Here is a 23,025-nt window from a genome sequence, read left to right as displayed (position 1 = left end):
GTTTCCCCGCTTTACCAACGCTGTCATGAAATCACACATTAAAGAAGCCGTCGCTTTCCACCGCTTGGCAACCAAGCCTGCTGTCCTCTGGTGCTCGAGCCCCCTGGAGTTCAGCTACATTCCCAGGACGGCCGCTGGTTCATTATTTAATTAGCTGTGTAATGGTAATGCTTGGGACCCGGCTCTGGGGTGACTTGTTGGTAACTGCACATCCTGTATAATCACCTGGAAAAGACCTTAAGAAAAGCTTCACCCGTGTATGGCTCAGAACATGTGACTAGTTCATTGTTTAATTCACTCCTCAGGTTGGCAGAGGATCTTGTGTGAATCACAGTATAATATAATGGAGTGTAATGTTTTAGAGAGCAGGCACAGCACACTGAACCCCACTGACCTGCTCCCCTCTCTTTAACACCCCGACAGCACACTGAACCCCACACTGCTCCCCTCTCTTTAACACCCCGACAGCACACTGAACCCCACACTGCTCCCCTCTCTTTAACACCCCGACAGCACACTGAACCCCACACTGCTCCCCTCTCTTTAACACCCCGACAGCACACTGAACCCCACACTGCTCCCCTCTCTTTAACACCCCGACAGCACACTGAACCCCACAGTGCTCCCCTCTCTTTAACACCCTGACAGCACACTGAACCCCACAGACCTGCTCCCCTCTCTTTAACACCCCGACAACACACTGAACCCCACACTGCTCCCCTCTCTTTAACACCCCGACAGCACACTGAACCCCACACTGCTCCCCTCTCTTTAACACCCCGACAGCACACTGAACCCCACACTGCTCCCCTCTCTTTAACACCCTGACAGCACACTGAACCCCACACTGCTCCCCTCTCTTTAACACCCTGACAGCACACTGAACCCCACACTGCTCCCCTCTTTTTAACACCCCGAAAACACACCGAACCCCACACTGCTCCCCTCTCTTTAACACCCCGACAACACACCGAACCCCACACTGCTCCCCTCTCTTTAACACCCCGAAGACACACTGAACCCCCAAAACCACCCTGCCTCTTTTAAACACCGAGTGTACCTTCGTGACTCCAGGGACTGTTTCTGTTCTGCAGAAAGATACACACAGCACTACTGGAAGGAAGAGACAGCCTCTGTCCTCTGTGGAGTTACAGTACAATTCACTACTCTAAAAGATTACATCTTGTGTAGAGTATCAAAGAAAATTGATTATTGGTAAATCCATTGGAACATGGGCAGGCAAGAAAAGTGAGAATGTCAAAATAAGGATGACAAAATCATCTTTCTTTATTCTCAAGAGTAATGTCTAAACAAGAGATCAGAAGCAAAGCCAGCTACATCATTCTAAAGGAACAGCAAGAGTGCTTCTTATATGATCCATCCATTGGAGCAGATGTGAAGAGAATTGTGCTGCTCAGTTTCTCTAGCTTCTTCTGAGCAACTGGAGTGACCAAGGCACAGCTGTGGAAGGAGTGGCATAGTAGTCTGTGCTGTGGGAGGTGTGGGATAGTGACCCTGTGTTGTTGGGGGAGTGGTATAGTAGCTCTGTGCTTTGGGAGGAGTGGTATAGTGGCTCTGTGCTGTGGGAGGTGTGGTATAGTGACTCTGTGCTGTGGGAGGTGTGGGATTGTGGCTCTGTGCTGTGGAAGGTGTGGTATAGTGACTCTGTGCTGTGGGAGGTGTGGTATAGTGACTCTGTGCTGTGGGAGGTGAGCTATAGTGGCTCTGTGCTGTGGGAGATGTGACCCCGTGACTTCAGGCTTCAAGCTTGGAAACAGATGTTAATTCAGGATCAGTTGAAGTCTTTCTCTTGACCTGCAGTAGACTCAGAACAGCCCCTCGAAACTCTGCATTGAAGCAGTAGATCACTGGGTTGAGCCCACAGTCCAGGTAAGCAATGACTGATGACAGAGTCCGCAGCCACTCAGGGGCAGGAGAAAAGTCCAGATTCCCCAACAGTATCATCTGAAAGGAGCACAGAACAGACACTGACTGTTAGGATCACACTGAGCAAATTGAAACTTTCTCTACACTACCTACGGAATGAGATGGCCCTTTCTGAACTGTATTAACCCCTCTCTCTCAGTGCAGTGTTAATGTACTGGAGTGTCCAGTCAGTGTGTCTGGACTGTATTAACCTCTCTCTCTCAGTGCAGTGTTAATGTCCTGTAGTGTCCATTCAGTGTGTCTGGACTGTATTAACCCCTCTCTCTCAGTGCAGTGTTAATGTCCTGTAGTGTCCAGTCAGTGTGTCTGGACTGTATTAACCCCTCTCTCTCAGTGCAGTGTTAATGTACTGGAGTGTCCAGTCAGTGTGTATGTACAGTATTAACCCCTCTCTCTCAGTGCAGTGTTAATGTACTGTAGTGTCCAGTTAGTGTGTCTGTACAGTATTAACCCCTCTCTCTCAGTGCAGTGTTAATGTACTGTAGTGTCCAGTCAGTGTGTCTGGACTGTATTAACCCCTCTCTCTCAGTGCAGTGTTAATGTCCTGTAGTGTCCAGTCAGTGTGTCTGGACTGTATTAACCCCTCTCTCAGTGTCTGTAGTGCACTACTTTTAGCAGGTTTATCACCTCAGCCACAGTGAATGGAGTGTAGCACAAGCAGTAGGTAACCAGGAGGAGAGGAGTTACAGAGGACAGATCTTCTCCATCATTCTTACTGCAGGGACAGAGAGATTCAAAAATTGACTCTCCGTTACAGAGGAGAATGTAAATATTCTTATGCTTTTTAAACAAACACACAGATCTCCCTGAGATACCAACACACAGGTTCACACAGAACCAGTCTCCTTATTCATCTCATGATTGTGAGCCGAGTCTCACCTGTTGCAATTCCAGCCCCGGCCAGAAGAGGTCAGCAGAGTGCAGGCAAGGATGAGGAGGAGAGGGAGGAAGACGGTGACGCAGAAGGCACACAGGATGTAGAGCAGCATGTCTGAGTAGCTGTCCTCCCAGAACACCGCACAGAGCATCTCTGCCGGGTCGTACCTGGGACACACAGGGGTCAGTTCACGAGAGACACACAGCAGATGAGCAATCCTTTTCCAGATGTCTGCAGACACGCACACTCTTCCTCCCAAATGACACCCCTGCTTGAGAGCAGCTGCCCAAGAGAACACCGAGAGCTCAGGCCGGCTGCTCTTGCGTCAGCCTTGGTGAAATCTCTGGAGAGGAGCTCATCAGTGGGAAACCTGATCCATATCAGTTTGCTTATAAACCAGAGCCAATCACAGAAGACGCTGTAGTTACCTGCACTCATCTTATTCCAAAGCATCTAGGATCCTGTTCCTTGACTTTTCTTTAGCTAAGATGGCCTTCCTCCAGGGTAACGGGTGATCATTAGCAGAATGCTAATTAGCGTTCTGGTGCACTATGGCTGGCGTTGCATCATCCAGGTGGGGCTGCACATTGGTGGTGGTGGAGGGGATCCCCATTACCTGTAAAGCGCTTTGAATGGACTGTCCAGAAAAGCGCTATATAAGTGTAAGCAATTATTATTATTATCATCTGTTTTCCTCTGAGGTGATAACCAACAATGGAGTGCCCCAGGGGTGTGTGAGTTCACCACTGGTCTGCGCTCGCTGTGGGACTGTGATTGTGCAGCCAGCCGTCCAAGCCAAATCGTCAAAATCAAACTTCCTGCTCAGTCCACTGCCCTCTCTGGGGTGAAGGATGGTGATAGCAGACAGTTTACATGGTGTGACTGGGATGCCTTCATTTTAAATACCAGAATAACAGAAGAAATGGTCTTTGGCCCTGAACAAGATGAATATCCGTCTCCAGTCCTGATTAATGATGAGTCCATTAAGCAAGTTACATCCTGGGAATCTCTTGGAATACACACAGATGTTAATCTGTCTGGGAAGGCGCATGTTGACTTTGCTTGTAATAAAGTACAACAGCAGATCTCCTTTCTTCACAGGTTACAGGTTTTTGGTGCCAGTAGTCGAATTATGTCCATGTTTTTCAGTTCTGTTGTGCACAGTGCCCTGCAGTATAGACAAACCAGCTGGTGTAACTGGATGTCTCGACTCTTGAAGATGTGTACTAAGATGGCGGGACAGCGACTGCAGCAGAGCGTTCACACTGCTTACGGTAAGGGTGTGTGGAGACTGGCTGTTACTATCTCTGTTCTGCATGAAGCACACCAACCGATGCCTTCAAACAGGTGTGTTAGAGGAATTCATTTATCCCACATTCAACAAAACTACTCAACAAATGAGTTCATAATAAAGGCGCAATGCATAGGCAAGTGCAGCCAGTGGACTACGTGCAAAAGAGTTAGGTGGTGATGTGGGGTTACAGGGGCTCAGGGAGACCGTGAGGGAGTAATCTGTGTGGAGTACTGGAGGAGTGCGTGTAATGACTTTGTATAGGCTGATGTCCTTTATGTAATGCCATATTTATTTTTAATGCAATGTTTATTTGTACTGTTTGTGTGTTTTTTGTAATTTTCTGTGTGTATAAAACATAGCTGCTTGGATGCAAAAGAAATGTCTGAGAAAACAGACAATAAAGTACTATTGTATTATAATAAGTCGGGATGTTTTTTCTTCCACGTTTAGAAGGTTTTCTGTTTACTTCTTTTACTATCAATCCATCCAGCTCAGAGTCACAGGAGAGACACGGCCTGTCCTGGCAAGCAATGGGCACAAGACAGGACACTCTCACCTGCGTCTCACCTGGGATTCCAACCCACAGTAACCTTCCAGTCACAAATCCTGAGCCCTGAGCACTGCTCCACACCCCACTCTCTAACACACACAGTCTTTCCTTCTCGTGAAGACCAGCAGCGCACTGTCTCTCATTTCTGCCAGTGACATTAATGTCAGAGCGTGGAGGTATCTACCAGGTGCAGGATGAGGCTCCATGGACAAGGAGAGGAGAACACACACAGTCAGGGTCAGTCACCTGATCCACTGGAACACCACCGGCACACTGCCAAATATGATCCCGGTCATCCAGGAAGTGATGCAACCACTCACTATGGCAACTGTCTTCCAACTTCCTGTGGAGGCCACGCCCACACACCTCTGAACCGAGAGGATGGCTGGAAGACAGAACAGGTCCCGTGGTTACTCTTATTTCTGTGAGGTGCACACTGCGCATGCAGGCGACGCACTGTACAGCACACGTTCCTTAGATTGGTTATAAACAACAGGGAGACTGAGACACAAATGCCTGTGTCAGTTGTACCACAATCAGTCCCGGTTCTGGACAGTCCCGGCTGGATGTGGTTTAGCGCCGCTCTAACCAGATGGATACTGCTGGTCACTGCTGATGATTCAGGCCTTACAGCTGCTCCACAGTCACACTGGACAGGAGGCAAGAGGCGTACCTAGGCTGCCCAGAGAGGAGGTGATGAACGCAAACTTGAGCAGGCTGACCACCTCACACCAGGGGGACCCCTGACCTCCTGAGAGGACAGCCAGTAGGGATGCCGGGATGATTAGGAGTGAGCAACCAAGGTCCGACACAGTCAGATTGACGAGGGGAAGGGAGCAGAGAAAAACACGCTGACGCCAGCACTACAAGAGAAAGAGGAGTTAATACAGACACACTGACTGGACACTACAGGACATTAACACTGCACTGAGAGAGAGGGGTTAATACAGTCCAGACACACTGACTGGACACTCCAGTAAATTAACACTGCACTGAGAGACATATTATCAGATATTAAATATAAGTACCTTAATTTTTGTGATAATGACCAGAGCGTTCCCAGTCACCCCCAGGATTATCTCCACACTGAGAGCAGCTGCTAGCACTGATCTTTGAACTCCGAACCCTGCTGAGCCTGACACATTGGCTGATTGATTGACAGCAGTAGGGCAGGACATCCCCCTCACCTGGCAGCAAGAGGACAGGAAATCATGAGGCATGATGGAGGGAGAGACTGAATGTCAAACAGATGCAGAGATGAACAGACGAACTGTCAGAGAGAGACACATGGGCTGACACACAGACATGTCAGAAACAGACCTGAAACAGAGCCCAATTCAAGTTCAGTGGCACCTACACATCTATCATGGCCAGCAGTCAGGACACTGGGGTCAACACCCCTACTCTCACTGACAGTGTCCTGGGTCTGTAATGACCGGCAGTCAGGACACTGGGGTCAACACCCCTACTCTCACTGACAGTGTCCTGGGTCTGTAATGACCGGCAGTCAGGACACTGGGGTCAGCACCCCTACTCTCACTGACAGTGTCCTGGGTCTGTAATGACCAGCAGTCAGGACACTGGGGTCAACACCCCTACTCTCACTGACAGTGTCCTGGGTCTGTAATGACCGGCAGTCAGGACACTGGGGTCAGCACCCCTACTCTCACTGACAGTGTCCTGGGTCTGTAATGACCAGCAGTCAGGACACTGGGGTCAACACCCCTACTCTCACTGACAGTGTCCTGGGTCTGTAATGACCAGCAGTCAGGACACTGGGGTCAACACCCCTACTCTCACTGACAAATGTCCTGGGTCTGTAAATACTAGTTTTACTCAGTACCTGAAAGCTGAGCTGATATGACATTTCTTTCAGACTCAGATGCCCTTGTCTCAGCATCCTGACCACAGCTCTATACAGTATTCCATACAAAGGCTTTACCAAAACTACACAACAACACCAACAAGAAACGAATCACAGAGGAGTTTTGTTGTGAACATAGGTAAGGCTACAAACAAGAGTAAACCCTCTTCAAGCCATGTAGCCCTTCTGACTGTTAGTAGATTACTGATTGATAAGCTTCCTCTCGGTCAGGTGATACACAAACGTAGTCTTCAGTTTCACTGTTAAGCGAGTGATGCTCAGATTTACATGAATACTTCTTCCCCCTCTGATCCAATCCCTCCGTCACTTAACTCTCGTCTTCGTGGCATCAAACTCTGGTGGACATTCAATTTCCCTGAAGCTAAATAGTGACAGAACCTGGTGGGCAGCAAATGTCAGCTGGAAAAGCCAGAGAGCTTCACAGTAATGGTGAAAGGCTTCTCCATGCAGGCAACAGTCCTAGTCCAGAATCTGGGAGTCTCACTTGATCCTCTCCTGACTTTTGAGCCTCATGTGAAAAATTTGATAACGACATCTTTCTTTCACGTTAGAAATATGGCCCGCATTAGGCGATTTCTATCAATGTCTGATGCTGACTGCCTGATTCATGCATCTATAATATCAACTCCAATTCTTTACTCCTAACACTCTTCTCAACAAACTGCAACATGTCCAAAACTGCAGCTAGACTACTAACTCAAACCAGACCCTGGCAGCATTTCACTGCTACACTCACGTCTCTACATTGGTTGCCTATGAAGTCACGTATTCAACATAAGATCTTGTTACAGACTTACTGTATACAGCTCTGAATAATCTGGCTGTATCATACATCTCCGAATTTCTCCATGATTACACTCCGTGCCATAGGCTCTGTCCAGTTGAGTCTGATCCTTGATCACTGCTCCCGAGATTAAATCTTGGACTTCTGACCCTGCCTTTTCTGTCGCTGCTCCAGTGTAATACAGTAGAATGCAGTTCTACAGCGCAGACAAATTCTCTGCTCTGACTCTCTTCAAATCCAGACTCAAACCCCATCTCTCACCTAGGGCCTGTCTGATTGCCTTAAATTCAGTCTGTATAAAACTGTATGTTCTTGTTTATTTTTTTCACTTGACTGTTTTCTTTTTCTTTATCACTATGTACAGTGCCCTTGGGGTTGGAATGTAGCTTTATAAATAAAAACTATTATTATTGCTGGCACAGCTGAGTAAATTAATCCGGCTTCAGCAGCATGTACTACTTTTAGTGATGGTATTACTACAAGACTGCTCACAGTTCTCCCAACACTGGATATAACAACAGAAATAATATCTTACAGATTCTGCATCCAGGATCTTCCTGTCACAATTCACTCCAGCATAGCAGCCCTCAGAACGCCTCTGCACACTTTAATTAAAACACTCCTGCTTCGTTAGCCGAGATTTAACCACGGGAGCTGACGTGCCAGGAAACGTCACTCATGCGTCATTCTCAGGTAATAATCAAGTGTTATTAATTACACTGAGTTACACAGAATTCTAGATTCACACTTCAAAGACAATCTCCTCACTATCTGCCCCAATCAGAATTCCAGTATTTCACTGTGTGTGTTAAAACAGTACAGACACTGACTGGACACTCCAGTACATTAACACTGCACTGAGAGAGAGGGGTTAATACAGTCCAGACACACTGACTGGACACTACAGTACATTAACACTGCACTGAGAGAGAGGGGTTAATACAGTCCAGACACACTGACTGGACACTACAGTACATTAACACTGCACTGAGAGAGAGGGGTTAATACAGTCCAGACACACTGACTGGACACTACAGTACATTAACACTGCACTGAGAGAGAGGGGTTAATACAGTCCAGACACACTGACTGGACACTACAGGACATTAACATTGCACTGAGAGAGAGGGGTTAATACAGTCCAGACACACTGACTGGACACTCCAGTACATTAACACTGCACTGAGAGAGAGGGGTTAATACAGACACTGAGATAGAGGGGGAACTGATCTCTGAGGTACTAATAAAGAAATGTACGAGGTGAATGCTTTGGGATTTCTTAATCAGCAAAATGTTCATTTCATTAGCTTAATTGCTAACAAACAGCAGTCAGTGTCTGCTATCGTCTGCAGTCACCTTTCGCTCCTGGAAAGCGCAGGGGTAATAATTACTGTGATGGTGAGCAACAGAACCCAGGTCCAGGGTGCCTGTGGCAATTGTGTTTACCACGGTGTAGGAGAGGCACTGCTTCTGGGGATCAGCTCAGAGACGAGCAGTGACGGTCTGTGGATTGAAGGAATGTTCTACTCTGACAGTCTGAAGGAATTGATTATCTTCAGTATTGAATAGAGAAGACTATGATGGGACCCTAAAGCACACGTTCAAAAACCCTCAAAGATTATGACGAAGTCAACCCAGTTGACATCTTCAAAATGAACAGTGAGACACCACCCAGAAGTGGAGTCTCTTCTTCACACAGGGGGTGGTGGGGGTGTGGAACAAGCGGCCGAGCCATGTTGTTGAAACCGATACCCTGACTTCTTTCAAGAAACAGCTGGATGAGTTCCTCCAGTTAGGGCAGGAGGCCGTTCTTTACACTAAGGGTTGAGGGAGTGTGGAACAAACTGTCTAATTACATTGTTGAAGCCAATAACCTAAATTAAATAGAAAAAAATGGCTCAATGGACAGGAATAATGGCCTCCTCTAATTTTTAACCTGTTTCATGATGTTATGAAAACAAAAAGAGCAACAAAATAAATGTGCCTTTCTATAACAATTCTGTAACAAAAAGTTGTTTTGACTCAAGATCGAGTCTTACGTTTCTTTTCAATAGCAGGCATCCACCAGACTCACTTTAGTACTTTTTCGAACTACTTAAGCTAATACAGTGGGAATGATTCTCCAAAAAATGTATTTTACCTTACGTCGGTATTTTGACACACCCAAAATGGCGGACACCGCCGACGGCCGCCATCGCTCTGTCCAATTACTTCTTCCGTTCTGGCGAGAACTTCCGGTAATGTCCGCTGTTCTGGTTGAGGAGGCCAAATAGCGACAGGTTGGTGACTTTGTGTTGACGCTTTTGCAATTTTATACCTTTAAACACTCAAATCTGACCGTTTGAATCTCCCTGACAAAAAAATGATGCGACTTATGCATGTCGAAGAGCTCAGGAAACGGCTTTGGAAAATACCGCAGCTCGGTGTTTTTAGTGACATAACCGGCAGATGCGCTGTGAGTCATTGAACAGTCCTTGAGTGCTCTGCAGCAATGTCAATGTTCTGCCTGTCACTGCTTTCAGCTTTTAGTTTTCTGAAAGTTCATTCTATCGGGTTTTCTACTGATATCTCTATCCGAAATATGAATTATGATCAGCAAGGCAACCGCGTGTGTCAGTGCAATAGAGAGGCTGTGTGTGTGAGTGTGTGTCGGTATAGTACAGAGAGGCTGTGTGTGTGTGTGAGTGTCGGTTTAGTACAGAGAGGCTGTGTGTGTGTGAGTGTCGGTTTAGTACAGAGAGGCTGTGTGTGTGTGTGAGTGTCGGTTTAGTACAGAGAGGCTGTGTGTGTGTGTGTGTGTGTGTGAGAGTGTCGGTTTAGTACAGAGAGGCTGTGTGTGTGTGTATGTGTCGGTATAGTACAGAGAGGCTGTGTGTGAGTGTGTGTCGGTATAGTACAGAGAGGCTGTGTGTGTGTGTATGTGTCGGTATAGTACAGAGAGGCTGTGTGTGAGTGTGTGTCGGTATAGTACAGAGAGGCTGTGTGTGTGTGTGTGTGTGTGTGTGTGGTATAGTACAGAGAGGCTGTGTGTGTGTGTGTGTGTGTGTGTGTGTGTTGGTATAGTACAGAGAGGCTGTGTGTGTATGTGTCGGTATAGTACAGAGAGGCTGTGTGTGAGTGTGTGCCGGTATAGTACAGAGAGGCTGTGTGTGAGTGTGTGCCGGTATAGTACAGAGAGGCTGAGTTGTTGATGGGGTCTCCTGTTTCTGTTCTAGACGTGATGTCTGCAGCTCTGCGTGTGCTGTACTCAGCCTCTCGGGCAGGTAAGACTGACTCACACTCCTCTCAACAGACTGATGGAGAGGCAGTGATCGATAACGAGACAGGTCTGACAGACAGGTAAACTCACAAGTGGACAGGTCCACCGATAGAGAGAGAGACGGACAGGTAAATTCACAGGTGGACAGGTCCACCGATAGAGAGAGAGACGGACAGGTAAACTCACAGGTGGACAGGTCCACCGATAGAGAGAGAGACGGACAGGTAAACTCACAGGTGGACAGGTCCACCGATAGAGAGAGAGACGGACAGGTAAACTCACAGGTGGACAGGTCCACCGATAGAGAGAGAAACGGACAGGTAAACTCACAGGTGGACAGGTCACAAGTGGACAGGTGTATGCACTTGATTGGTAGGTTTGTCTGTTATTATTTTCTTGTACGTTTACTGTTATTGTTTTTCCCTTATTTAGGCAGGGTGTCTGTCTGTCCCATGATGGTGCGTCCCTTCAGCCTGTCTGTTCACAGAGAGGGATACAGTGAGTACCCTTCCTAAGTCTTCTAAGTCTTATTTCCTGAGGTCTGTACCTGTACTTCATTGGCTGTGTGTACAGTATATAAGCTTGTCAATATCCATGTCCCTCTGTCACTCTTGAGATCGGCATTTGAGTGTTTGCACATTTGTCTCTCTAGAGTATGTCAACGCTCAGGAGCTGCCCACAGACATGAAGTCAATCACAGACAAAGCTGCTCAGACCTTGTTGTGGACAGAGCTCTTTAGAGGTGAGAGCCCCACTTTCCCTCTAGGTGCAGTGTTAATGTACTGTAGTGTCCAGTCAGTGTGTCTGGACTGTATTAACCCCTCTCTCTCAGTGCAGTGTTAATGTCCTGTAGTGTCCAGTCAGTGTGTCTGTACTGTATTAACCCCTCTCTCTCAGTGCAGTGTTAATGTCCTGTAGTGTCCAGTCAGTGTGTCTGTACTGTATTAACCCCTCTCTCTCAGTGCAGTGTTAATGTACTGGAGTGTCCAGTCAGTGTGTCTGGACTGTATTAACCCCTCTCTCTCAGTGCAGTGTTAATGTCCTGTAGTGTCCAGTCAGTGTGTCTGTACTGTATTAACCCCTCTCTCTCAGTGCAGTGTTAATGTCCTGTAGTGTCCAGTCAGTGTGTCTAGACTGTATTAACCCCTCTCTCTCAGTGCAGTGTTAATGTCCTGTAGTGTCCAGTCAGTGTGTCTGTACTGTATTAACCCCTCTCTCTCAGTGCAGTGTTAATGTACTGGAGTGTCCAGTCAGTGTGTCTGTACTGTATTAACCCCTCTCTCTCAGTGCAGTGTTAATGTACTGTAGTGTCCAGTCAGTGTGTCTGTACTGTATTAACCCCTCTCTCTCAGTGCGGTGTTAATGTACTGTAGTGTCCGGTCAGTGTGTCTGGACTGTATTAACCTCTGTTTCTGTCTTAGGGTTAGCAATGACTCTCAGTTACTTGTTCCGGGAGCCAGCCACTATAAATTACCCATTTGAGAAGGGTCCACTCAGCCCAAGGTTCCGTGGTGAGCACGCCTTGCGCCGGTACCCCTCAGGAGAGGAACGCTGCATTGCCTGCAAACTATGTGAAGCCATCTGTCCAGCCCAGGTACTGTCTATAGTGTGTAGTCAATCAATGTGTTAATCTTGAACTGTATTAACCCCTCTCTCTCAGTGCAGTGTTAATGTACTGTAGTGTCCAGTCAGTGTGTCTGGACTGTATTAACCCCTCTCTCTCAGTGCAGTGTTAATGTACTGGAGTGTCCAGTCAGTGTGTCTGGACTGTATTAACCCCTCTCTCTCAGTGCAGTGTTAATGTACTGGAGTGTCCAGTCAGTGTGTCTGGACTGTATTAACCCCTCTCTCTCAGTGCAGTGTTAATGTCCTGTAGTGTCCAGTCAGTGTGTCTGTACTGTATTTACCCTCCCCCCTCTCTCAGGCAATCACCATAGAAGCAGAGCCTCGTGCAGATGGCAGCAGGAGAACGACTCGATATGACATTGACATGACCAAGTGCATCTACTGTGGCTTCTGTCAGGAGGCCTGTCCTGTTGATGCTATTGTAGAGGTCTGTAATTTTTGTCATTTTAATTAACTTCTTTCAGCGCAGTGTTAATGTACTGTAGTGTTCAGTCAACTTTATGATTTATTAATCCAATACCCCTTTCTCTCTCTGCCAGGGTCCTAATTTTGAGTTCTCCACAGAGACCCATGAAGAGTTGCTTTATAACAAGGAGAAACTGTTGAACAATGGGGACAAGTGGGAGGCAGAGATTGCTGCCAATATACAAGCAGACTACCTGTACAGATAGGTCCAGTGAGACACATTCAAACGCAGTGCCTGCCTGCCTGACACACACACTGACTGACTGGCACAGACAGAGGTAGTAGCCCACACACTGGTTGACTTTGTCTGCAGGTAGGCAGGTCGATCCACTGCATGATGCACACACCCGACAGGTGTATAAACTGACAAGCTGGCATTGCAGGTGTTCATCTCTGACAGGCCAGTTGGCAGGTACACACTCTCACACAGGTGCTGTGGCACCGTGCAGTGCCACGAGCGCAGACAGACACACAGGCTCGTGCAGACAGGCCCTGCGCTTGAAAAGCCCTCCTCTCTGCAGCGGCAGTCCTTTCTCACATCGCGGCGCTGACCCCCTGGGAGCTGGCAGCCCTCTCCCCCTCCAGGACCGAACACGTCCGTTCTTATCAAGAAAATAAAACCTGTTCGATTCCAGATTCCGGCCTCCTTCTCGTTCTTGTTCGTTTGAATGTGTGGATTCTGCAGGACCGTCCTGTGAGAGCTGTAACTCAGACTGCCAGAGCCCTGCGGATTTCTGCCAACTTTGGCGATCACATTCCCTTTACGTACACAGTACCTACCCATAAATGTGCCATTAAGCGTGCTGCTCTCATGTGCATTCATATATATATCATGCTGAAGGGGGTTGGCTTGCAAAATTCATTTTGGAAAAACCTGTACTCAGAACTTTGACATGAGCTATGAATTAATGTTTTGCAAACATCACTAAAATAAGATGTTAATATCACCAATGTGCACCAGAGAGCACTGAAATCACAAGGTGCTGACATTTCCTGTGTGCACCAGAGAGCACTGAAATCACATGGTACTAATATCTCCAGTGTGCACCAGAGAGCACTGAAATCACAAGGTGCTGACATCTCCAGTGTGCACCAGAGAGCACTGAAATCACATGGTACTAATATCTCCAGTGTGCACCAGAGAGCACTGAAATCACATGGTACTAATATCTCTAGTGTGCACCAAAAAGCACTGAAATCACAAGGTGCTGACATCTCCAGTGTGCACCAGAGAGCACTGAAATCACATGGTACTAATATATCCTGTGTGCACCAGAGAGCACTGAAATCACAAGGTGCTGACATCTCCAGTGTGCACCAGAGAGCACTGAAATCAAGCTGCTGACATCTCCAGTGTGCTCCAGAGAGCACTGAAATCATAAGGTGCTGACATCTCCCGTGTGCTCCAGAGAGCACTTGGTGCCAATATCTCTAGTGTGCTCCAGAGAGTACTGAAATCACATGGTGCTAATATCTTCAGTGTGCACCAGAGGGTGCTCACATCACCAAAAGGCTCTAGTACCTACAGTACACACTAGATGGTGCTAAGATATCCAGTTTTCGACCAAAGACTGTAGCATCAGTGTGCAAAGGGGTCTCTAGAAAGCACTAATATCTCTTGTGTACCAGAGGAATACTGCCATGACTGAGCTGTTGCAGCTCCATGTGGTGTTAAGTGCTGTCTTTAAGAATGTGTCCTCAGCCCCTTTGTGTGTGGACTAAATAAAGGGCTCCAAACTCCAGGAAAAGGCATGGCTGCATCAATGGGTACAAATGGATGTTGCCTTAATGAAAAATGTATCAGGACTTTATCAATAATTAATAATATGCAATGCACATTTATAAAGGTCAATTTAGTTTTTGAACAATGCATGTTTTCTGATGTTCTAATTTATTTTAAAAATATCTCGCATGTAAATGGTACATCTGTAATAATTCATGATTTGTAGTTTTACAATCACGTCTCTGTACCACCTCAGCTTTGTCTTGGTTTACTAAGATAACTGACTGACAGCACCAAGAACACCAGTGACTTCCAAAGTCTTCCTCTGTCAGTCTGATGCACAACCTTCTACCTCCTCAGAACTAGGTGAAACTGTATTACTGAGTTTCGCTCCTCTGCTCAGCAGGATGCTGTTTTCATGGGAGGAAATGCGATAAAGATACACACACGCACTCTGACACCAGACGCTCATAGACGGATGTCAGACATGCACACTCATGGACACCCACATCTTGACACACTCCTGCTGAGAAACACGCTTACACTGCCACACCAGCAAGAGCCTGTGCACACGCGCACACACGCACACACACACACACAGGTGCACTGCCACAAACTGAGCAACACACACACATACAAACACACACAAATTGAGGAACACACACAGAGACAGACAAGCACACACCCAAACTGAGGCACAGACACACAAACACGTACAAACTGAGGCACGCACACACAGAGCAACACACATACAAACACACACACAAATTGAGGCACAAACACACAGAGCAACACACACACAGAGGCGCACACTTAGAGAAACACATGCACAAACTGAGGCGCACACAGAAAAACACACGCACAAACTGAGGTGCAGACACACACACAGACAGGAATACAGCCATTCGCACACACACACAGAACACTCCCAGTCTCGTTCTCACAGCGGAAGTGTGGTGCAGAGCTCAGAGCATCTCCACACCTCCGTCACAGAGCCTCTCGCTCGCTACCCCCAAGCTCTACGCCCCTCAGGCTGGACAGGGCTGGCCATGAGCTGGACTCACACATGCTACTGCTGAAACTGCTGCTGCTGCAGGGGCTGCTGGCGCTGCTCTTGACACTGACCATCACCGTCATCTTCCTGCTCTCCTTCATCATCCTCTTCATCCTGTCTGAAGACACACGCCTCAGGAGAAGGTACTGCTAACGCTATTCACGTTATCGCACAAGACTGGTGGGTTCTGTCGTTAGTGCTGCTAAGACTATTAATATTATCGCACAAGACTGGAGAGTACTGTCGTTAGTGCTGCTAACACTATTAACATTATCGCACAAGAATGGAGGGTACTGTCGTTAGTGCTGCTAACACTTAATATTATCGCACAGGACTGGAGGGTACTGTCGTTAGTGCTGCTAACACTACTTATATTATCGCTATGGACTGGAGGGTACTGTCGTTAGTACTGCTAACACTATTAATATTATCGCTCAGGACTGGAGGGTACTGTCGTTAGTGCTGCTAACACTATTAATATTATCGCACAGGACTGGAGGGTACTGTCGTTAGTGCTACTAACTATTAATATTATCGCACAGGACTGGAGGGTACTGTCGTTAGTGCTACTAACACTATTAATATTATCGCACAGGACTGGAGGGTACTGTCGTTAGTGCTGCTAACACTATTAATATTATCGCACAGGACTGGAGGGTACTGTTGTTAGTGCTACTAACTATTAATATTATCGCACAGGACTGGAGGGTACTGTCATTAGTGCTGCTAACTCTATTAATATTATCGCACAGGACTGGAAGGTACTGTCGTGAGTACTATTTTTATAAACTGTGGACCTCTGCCTCTCGGCGTCATGTGCTGGTGGGAAGAGGTCAGCAGACCCGAGAGCTGTGCTGTTGGAAGGTGTATGACACTTGCCCAATGAGGGAGAGTGCTGTGTTTTTGCCAGGCTACGGGCTTTTTAATTGTGGTGGTGTTGCTGTAGAGATGGAGGGAGGTCAGTCTCAAACTGTGGTAAAGGTAGCACAAAGCAAAGAAATGACAAGGTAATGATGCTAGAGTAATGATGACCTCCTACCACATCACACCACCACTGCCAAAACAACACCCTGTCCTGCCCACACAAAGTCAACCATCACAAAGCAAACAGCATATAAATCTGCAGTGGGAGTCTTCTGGAACACCGTTTTTCCATAGACACATTCTCCAGAATGCCTGATAGTCCTCTCAAACACTGAGGTGTTTTTCCTAGCAGATCCGGGATATTAGAGGGGAGCTACACTGGCGATTTTCCAGTGGGTATTTCACATTATAGTGCCACCAAATTGAGTCTGAACCAGCAAACGACTCAGCTCCACAGAACTGAGTCTGAGCCAGTGAACAACCCAGTATCACTGAATCGCATCTGAGCCAGAGAACGATTCAGTGTCACTGAATTGAGTCTGGGCCGGAGAACGACTCAGCATCACTGAATCGAGACAGCAAAAGGTTCAGCGTTACTGCATCAAGTCTGAGCTGGCAAACAACTCAGAGCCACTGAATCAAGTCTGAGCCAGCGAACGATTCAATGTCACGGAATTGAGTCTGAGCTGCTGAACAACTCAGCATCATTAAATTGAAGTAGTACAAGCAGGGAGCTGCATCAGCATGCGTAGGCTGCAAAGAAACAAGTACAGGTTTATTCCATGCTGAAAAGCGAAGATAAGAAACGGAACATTTCTGCAGTGGAGCCATCCCATAGAAGGCTCCACAGCCGAAACGTTGTGTCACTATATTGAGTCTGAGCCAGAGAACGACTCAGCCTCACTGAATTGAGTTTGAGCCAGCAGATAATTCAGCATCACTGCATCGAGACTGAGCCAGCAAAGGACCCAGCAGTACTGAATACACAACAGAAACATGAAATTGTTACTGAAATGAGTCTTCTACAAAGCTAAATGGAAAATAAGTACATGAAATTGACAGGCTTGGTAGTTTACCTTCTTCCACGTGGAAAGTTAAGTAGTTTGTGAAACTTCTAGCGGAAATATCACATACAGACAGATAAAACGAGAACTGTTTTTCACAGACTTGTCTTTGGCGGGGTAAAAGGAAGCAAAACATAACTCATTATATCAAGGTTTTGAGCTAATTCTTTTAACATCAACTATCTAACAGCAGATTAATAAACCAATAAAACAGCACATTCCTCAAAATTTAAAACATAATGGAAATCATGTAGTCCTCTTTTAATAGATGTCTTTATCATTATCATTTAATCTGATATAATCCTTAATTTGGGGGGAAAGTCGAATCAACACAGCCATCCGAAATTACCAACAAATGCAGTATTCATGAGCTGCCCCCAGCTCCACGAGCATTATTAATACGAGCGCTATGCGTGTCGAGTTTGACGATGTAGGATTGCTTAATATTAACACCCTGGCTTTCGACTCGCAGTGTCCTCCGAGTTCAAGGGTCGGGACCGAATCATGTCCAGTGTTGACTCGCTTGGCTCGGTACTCGATTCGGAAAACTGAGACAGGACGGTGAATCGACCGAGGCGAAGCGTCAGGGGACTCGTGAGTCAATCCCTGGGATTCGCCCGAGTAAGTCGTTCAAACAGTAACGGATCGTTCGCGAGCCGCGCTCTCCGGCCTGTCGCCCGCTGCTCGTCCTGCAGCGGCTTTCGTCGGCCAGGAAGAGGAGGGAGGTGTGAGGATGTCAAAGTTTAAAGCCCCAAAACAGGACGTCAACGCCTACAGACGGGCTCTGACTCTTTAAAAGGACCCAACCCCCCTATTTTTACGTTTTGCCGGTGGGTGCGGCCTCTGTGAAGTTGGGCAGTGTTAAAAGACCACGGTGACGGTGAACTGGCCTGATGGCAGGCACAGCCCAGCCGCTCCTCGAAAGAAGGTGCCGTTTTACCAGTAACGTTCACAGCTCACACGCTTCCTGCGGTTTCCGGATCACGTGGTGACGTCACACAGGGGCCCGCTGCAGGCTGCTCCCCGGTGCGTCACAGAAAACGCGACGTGACAGAGGCTCGTGTCGGTGTTGTCCGGACGAGTAAACTCTCTTTCCGAGCTCTCTCTGGGAGAACTAACGCAAACCTGTCTGCCCCGAGAGCGGTATGGTCTCAGGTCACTGTGTAAACGTGCAGGCCTGCAAGAACTGTAGTTCAGGGTGCTTTGCACACTAGAGCACAAATCCCTGTGGAAGGGTACTTCAGTATGAGCTCAGGAGGTGCTTCTTTACACAAAGCACGGTGGGAGTGTGGAACGAGCTGCCCAGCCATGTTGTTGAAGAAAATACCCTGCATTCTTTCAAGAAACGGCCAGATGAGAACCTTGGATCAATTAGCCCCAGGATTTCATACGCAGCAGGGTGCCTCTTTTCTGATATTGCCTCCAAATGTCCTGTTCCATTTTCTTTTATCAGTTTCTGTCATTATATGTAAAAGAGATTAGCCCGTCTAGCCCATGAAGTAGTTAGTAGTTAATGGATTCCAGGACCTCATCCAGTTGTCTGTTAAAAGAAGTCAGGGTATCGGCTTCAACATCAGGGCTGGGCAGCTTATTCCACACTCCCACAGCCTTTTGTGCCTCCTGTGCACATTTTTAAAGGCTCTTCCCTGTGGATTCCAGTGTGTTACAGACTCCCACACTCCCTGGATCTAAATGTTTCTCAGGGGCTCACAGCCTCTTCCAGCGGGTGTCTTCTTCCAAACCATATATGACAGTTCTGTAGCCCAGCACACACTGGTATGAGAGCCAATTCCATGAGTCCACAGTTTCAGGCCACAGAGACTTGTTGTTGTTGGTTGTTTGTAATAGCAGCATTTAGCTATTGATAAAAAGTATCTAAATAAAACTGTCATCACCTCTCTCTCAGTGCAGTGTTAATGTCCTGTAGTGTCCAGTCAGTGTGTCTGGACTGTATTAACCCCTCTCTCTCAGTGCAGTGTTAATGTCCTGTAGTGTCCAGTCAGTGTGTCTGGACTGTATTAACCCCTCTCTCTCAGTGCAGTGTTAATGTCCTGTAGTGTCCAGTCAGTGTGTCTGGACTGTATTAACCCCTCTCTCTCAGTGCAGTGTTAATGTCCTGGAGTGTCCAGTCAGTGTGTCTGGACTGTATTAACCCCTCTCTCTCAGTGCAGTGTTAATGTCCTGGAGTGTCCAGTCAGTGTGTCTGGAATGTATTCACCCTTCTCTCTCTGTCAGGGGGTGTGATGGAGAACGTTTCGGCCACGACAGATCCAGACTGTGACTCTGGCTCCGGTTCCGATGCCATTTCTCAGCTCAGCACTGGGGTGCCAGCCCGAGAGACAGACAGGTTTGGCTTCATCCTGGGAACCGGACTTTCTTCAGAGTGAGTGTCGATGGTGTCGTCCCTGATCAGTACTGAACTCCGGGTCTCTCTCTCTCTGCACGTCTGCCTCTTCCTCGCTCTCGAGGCGCTTCCTGTGCGGTCGCCGTGGAGATGCCTGTACCTCGTCAGTGTGCGGTTTTCCTGTTTCCTGTTTATCAAGCTGTGGCCCCCGGCGCAGCGCCTGTCCTCCTCGCAGTGGAGCTGGCAGCAGAGATGCTCACTGCACAATCATAGGAGCATCAGAACAAGAGGCCTTTCGGCCCATCCAGCATGTGTTGTCGTTAACTGATGCCCGGACGGGCGGCACGGTGTCGCAGTGGTTAGAATTGCTGCCTCACAGCGCTGGAGGTCAGGGTTCACTGGGGTGCTGTCTGTGTGGAGTTGGTGCAGTCTCCCCGTTTTCTTGCGGGTTTCCTCCGGGTGCTCTGGTTTCCTCCCACTGTCCCAGGACCTGCTGGTTAGATCAATTGGATTCTGGGAAAATTGGCCCTGGTGTCTGAGTGTGCCCTGTGGCTCTCCTGTGACCCTGTTCTGGATAAAGCTGTTAGAAAATGGATGAATCTCCTCCAACTATTTAGTCAGACAAAGTACACATGGCTGGGTAGCGTGTTCCACACTCCCACCACCTTTTGTGTAAAGAAGCACCTCCTGTCCCAACCGGAGGATCTCATCCAGCTGTTTCTTGAAAGCAACCAGAGCATCGGCTCCAACCACATGGCTGGGCAGCTTGTTCCACACTCCCACCACCCTTTGTGTAAAGAAGCATCTCCTGTCCCAACCGGAGGATCTCATCCAGCTGTTTCTTGAAAGCAACCAGGTCATCAGCTCCAACCACATGGCTGGGCAGCTTGTTCCACACTCCCACCACCCTTTGTGTAAAGAAGCACCTCCTGTCCCAACCGGAGGATCTCATCCAGCTGTTTCTTGAAAGCAACCAGGTCATCAGCTCCAACCACATGGCTGGGCAGCTTGTTCCACACTCCCACCACCCTTTGTGTAAAGAGGCACCTCCTGTCCCTACCGGAGGATTTCATCCAGCTGTTTCTTGAAAGCAACCAGAGCATCGGCTCCAACCACATGGCTGGGCAGCTTGTTCCACACTCCCACCACCCTTTGTGTAAAGAAGCACCTCCTGTCCCAACCGGAGGATCTCATCCAGCTGTTTCTTGAAAGCAACCAGGTCATCAGCTCCAACCACATGGCTGGGCAGCTTGTTCCACACTCCCACCACCCTTTGTGTAAAGAGGCACCTCCTGTCCCTACCGGAGGATTTCATCCAGCTGTTTCTTGAAAGCAACCAGAGCATCGGCTCCAACCACATGGCTGGGCAGCTTGTTCCACACTTCCACCACCCTTTGTGTAAAGAAGCACCTCCTGTCCCAACCGGAGGATCTCATCCAGCTGTTTCTTGAAAGCAACCAGAGCATCGGCTCCAACCACATGGCTGTGCAGCTTGTTCCACACTCCCACCACCCTTTGTGTAAAGAAGCACCTCCTGTCCCTACCGGAGGATTTCATCCAGCTGTTTCTTGAAAGCAACCAGAGCATCGGCTCCAACCACGTGGCTGGGCAGCTTGTTCCACACTCCCACCACCCTTTGTGTAAAGAGGCACCTCCTGTCCCAACCGGAGGATCTCATCCAGCTGTTTCTTGAAAGCAACCAGGTCATCAGCTCCAACCACATGGCTGGGCAGCTTGTTCCACACTCCCACCACCCTTTGTGTAAAGAGGCACCTCCTGTCCCTACCGGAGGATTTCATCCAGCTGTTTCTTGAAAGCAACCAGAGCATCGGCTCCAACCACATGGCTGGGCAGCTTGTTCCACACTCCCACCACCCTTTGTGTAAAGAAGCACCTCCTGTCCCAACCGGAGGATCTCATCCAGCTGTTTCTTGAAAGCAACCAGGTCATCAGCTCCAACCACATGGCTGGGCAGCTTGTTCCACACTCCCACCACCCTTTGTGTAAAGAGGCACCTCCTGTCCCTACCGGAGGATTTCATCCAGCTGTTTCTTGAAAGCAACCAGAGCATCGGCTCCAACCACATGGCTGGGCAGCTTGTTCCACACTTCCACCACCCTTTGTGTAAAGAAGCACCTCCTGTCCCAACCGGAGGATCTCATCCAGCTGTTTCTTGAAAGCAACCAGAGCATCGGCTCCAACCACATGGCTGGGCAGCTTGTTCCACACTCCCACCACCTCCTTTCAAGAAAACGCTGGATGAGATCCCCCCTGGCAACAAGCCTCTAACGTCCAGCCGGGCTGGATGGGCGGAATGACCTCCTCTCGTGTGTAATCGTTCTCATGTTTACATGTCCTAATTAGAAAATCTAATACAACATGGAATCATCGGGGCATTGGGATGCCGTCTGGGGGAAAGCGGCGCCCCACTGTGCTCGCAGTCCCAGGGATCGTGGGTAATGGAAGACACCAGGCTGAACTTTTCTTCCTGATCGGAGAGCTGATCCGAGCGCCGCAGAGCTGTCATCCATAGCCAGGTCTCAGGAGTACAGGAACGCCGGCCGCGGAGTCGAGCTGAGCGGCACCAGGGAAGACGACTGGAGCCCGCAAAGACGTCCAAATTGCGTCCAGATGCCGAGGACGTGAGAAGCAGAGGGGCCGGGGGGACGCAGAAGGGAAGATTCAATCCAGATGGTGTCGCGTCGGGGGGGTTGGGCGTCGAGCATTACCGCGTTCCAGATGTCAGCTGAGCAGAGCCCAAAATTCAGCCTCCGAGTGGAAAAATCCCTCTGTTCCCCGCACAGGATGGAAAAATGTGGGGAGCCGGCTTATTGGAACAAGGCTGTCGGAGAAGATAAGGGGGTCTTGGGGGGGCGGGGGTGTGCTCATCATGACCGAATTGGCACAGCCCGGCAGCAGGAGAGCAGAGACCGGATCTGAAGAAGAAGGGGGGAAATCGGATTTAAAAGGGGCAGAACATGTCTCTGTGTGGTCTTGAAAGGTCAAGCTTTCGGAAGGTTAAAACACGGACACCACCGTGGAGTGAGTAAAATCCACTGGGTGAGGGTGTTGCAGATTAATTAGCACTGATATCTCCCAGCTGGGCTGGATTCTGGACTGGGGTGTCTGTCTGTGTGGAGTTTGCATGTTCTTCCAGTTTACCAATGGCCATTCCTCTGGGGAATGTGTACCCTGTGCGGGAAGGGCATCCTGTCCCAGTTGTTGCTGAGATAGGCTCTGGGCTGCCATGATTCATACTGGGAATAAGCAACTTTTGGATAATTGAATG

At 48.3% G+C, this 23,025-nt stretch overlaps 3 protein-coding genes across 3 annotated transcripts in view; 2 read left to right on the top strand and 1 right to left on the bottom strand.

The window, feature by feature from the left end:
• Positions 1-1,722: 1,722 nt before the first annotated feature.
• On the bottom strand, positions 1,723-15,577 carry LOC148832579 (red-sensitive opsin). Its single transcript, XM_088919444.1, has 7 exons — positions 15,475-15,577; positions 5,773-5,855; positions 5,342-5,531; positions 4,915-5,053; positions 2,827-2,991; positions 2,575-2,662; positions 1,723-1,965 (listed from the first exon to the last, which is right to left on the bottom strand). Exons 1-7 carry the CDS (start codon positions 15,575-15,577, stop codon positions 1,756-1,758), a joined length of 978 nt encoding a protein of 325 aa, XP_088775570.1. The 3' UTR covers positions 1,723-1,755.
• LOC148832580 (NADH-ubiquinone oxidoreductase subunit 8-like) lies at positions 9,537-13,321 on the top strand. The gene is made up of 7 exons (XM_088919443.1): positions 9,537-9,616; positions 10,553-10,600; positions 11,029-11,094; positions 11,249-11,338; positions 12,018-12,190; positions 12,521-12,649; positions 12,762-13,321. Exons 2-7 carry the CDS (start codon positions 10,558-10,560, stop codon positions 12,891-12,893), a joined length of 633 nt encoding a protein of 210 aa, XP_088775569.1. The 5' UTR covers positions 9,537-9,616; positions 10,553-10,557; the 3' UTR covers positions 12,894-13,321.
• Positions 14,918-23,025, top strand: part of tbc1d10c (TBC1 domain family, member 10C) — a 19,752-nt gene continuing 11,644 nt past the window's right edge. Inside the window, exons 1-2 of the mRNA XM_088919440.1 lie at positions 14,918-15,607; positions 19,628-19,775. Coding sequence (XP_088775566.1) covers positions 19,636-19,775 — 140 coding nt within the window. The 5' untranslated portion in view covers positions 14,918-15,607; positions 19,628-19,635. The remainder of the gene's footprint in view (positions 15,608-19,627; positions 19,776-23,025) is intronic.

Source organism: Atractosteus spatula, chromosome 6 (assembly GCF_055471065.1).
Source record: "Atractosteus spatula isolate fAtrSpa1 chromosome 6, fAtrSpa1.hap1, whole genome shotgun sequence".
Lineage (NCBI taxonomy): Eukaryota > Metazoa > Chordata > Actinopteri > Semionotiformes > Lepisosteidae > Atractosteus > Atractosteus spatula.
This window is presented reverse-complemented; position numbering and strand designations above follow the sequence as displayed.

What these genes read in the sequence shown, in the direction of transcription:
- LOC148832580 (XM_088919443.1), top strand. Translation starts at nt 10,558, where the DNA reads ATGTCTGCAGCTCTGCGTGTGCTGTACTCAGCCTCTCGGGCAG. An exon ending in TGTTCACAGAGAGGGATACA is followed by an intron (nt 11,095 to 11,248) that starts GTGAGTACCCTT and finishes TTGTCTCTCTAG; the next exon opens with AGTATGTCAACGCTCAGGAG. An exon ending in GTGGACAGAGCTCTTTAGAG is followed by an intron (nt 11,339 to 12,017) that starts GTGAGAGCCCCA and finishes TTTCTGTCTTAG; the next exon opens with GGTTAGCAATGACTCTCAGT.
- LOC148832579 (XM_088919444.1), bottom strand. Translation starts at nt 15,577, where the DNA reads ATGAAGAGGATGATGAAGGAGAGCAGGAAGATGACGGTGATGGTCAGT. An exon ending in TTCGGAGTTCAAAGATCAGT is followed by an intron (nt 5,532 to 5,772) that starts GCTAGCAGCTGC and finishes TTTCTCTTGTAG; the next exon opens with TGCTGGCGTCAGCGTGTTTT. An exon ending in GTGGTGTTCCAGTGGATCAG is followed by an intron (nt 2,992 to 4,914) that starts GTGACTGACCCT and finishes TGTGTGTCCCAG; the next exon opens with GTACGACCCGGCAGAGATGC.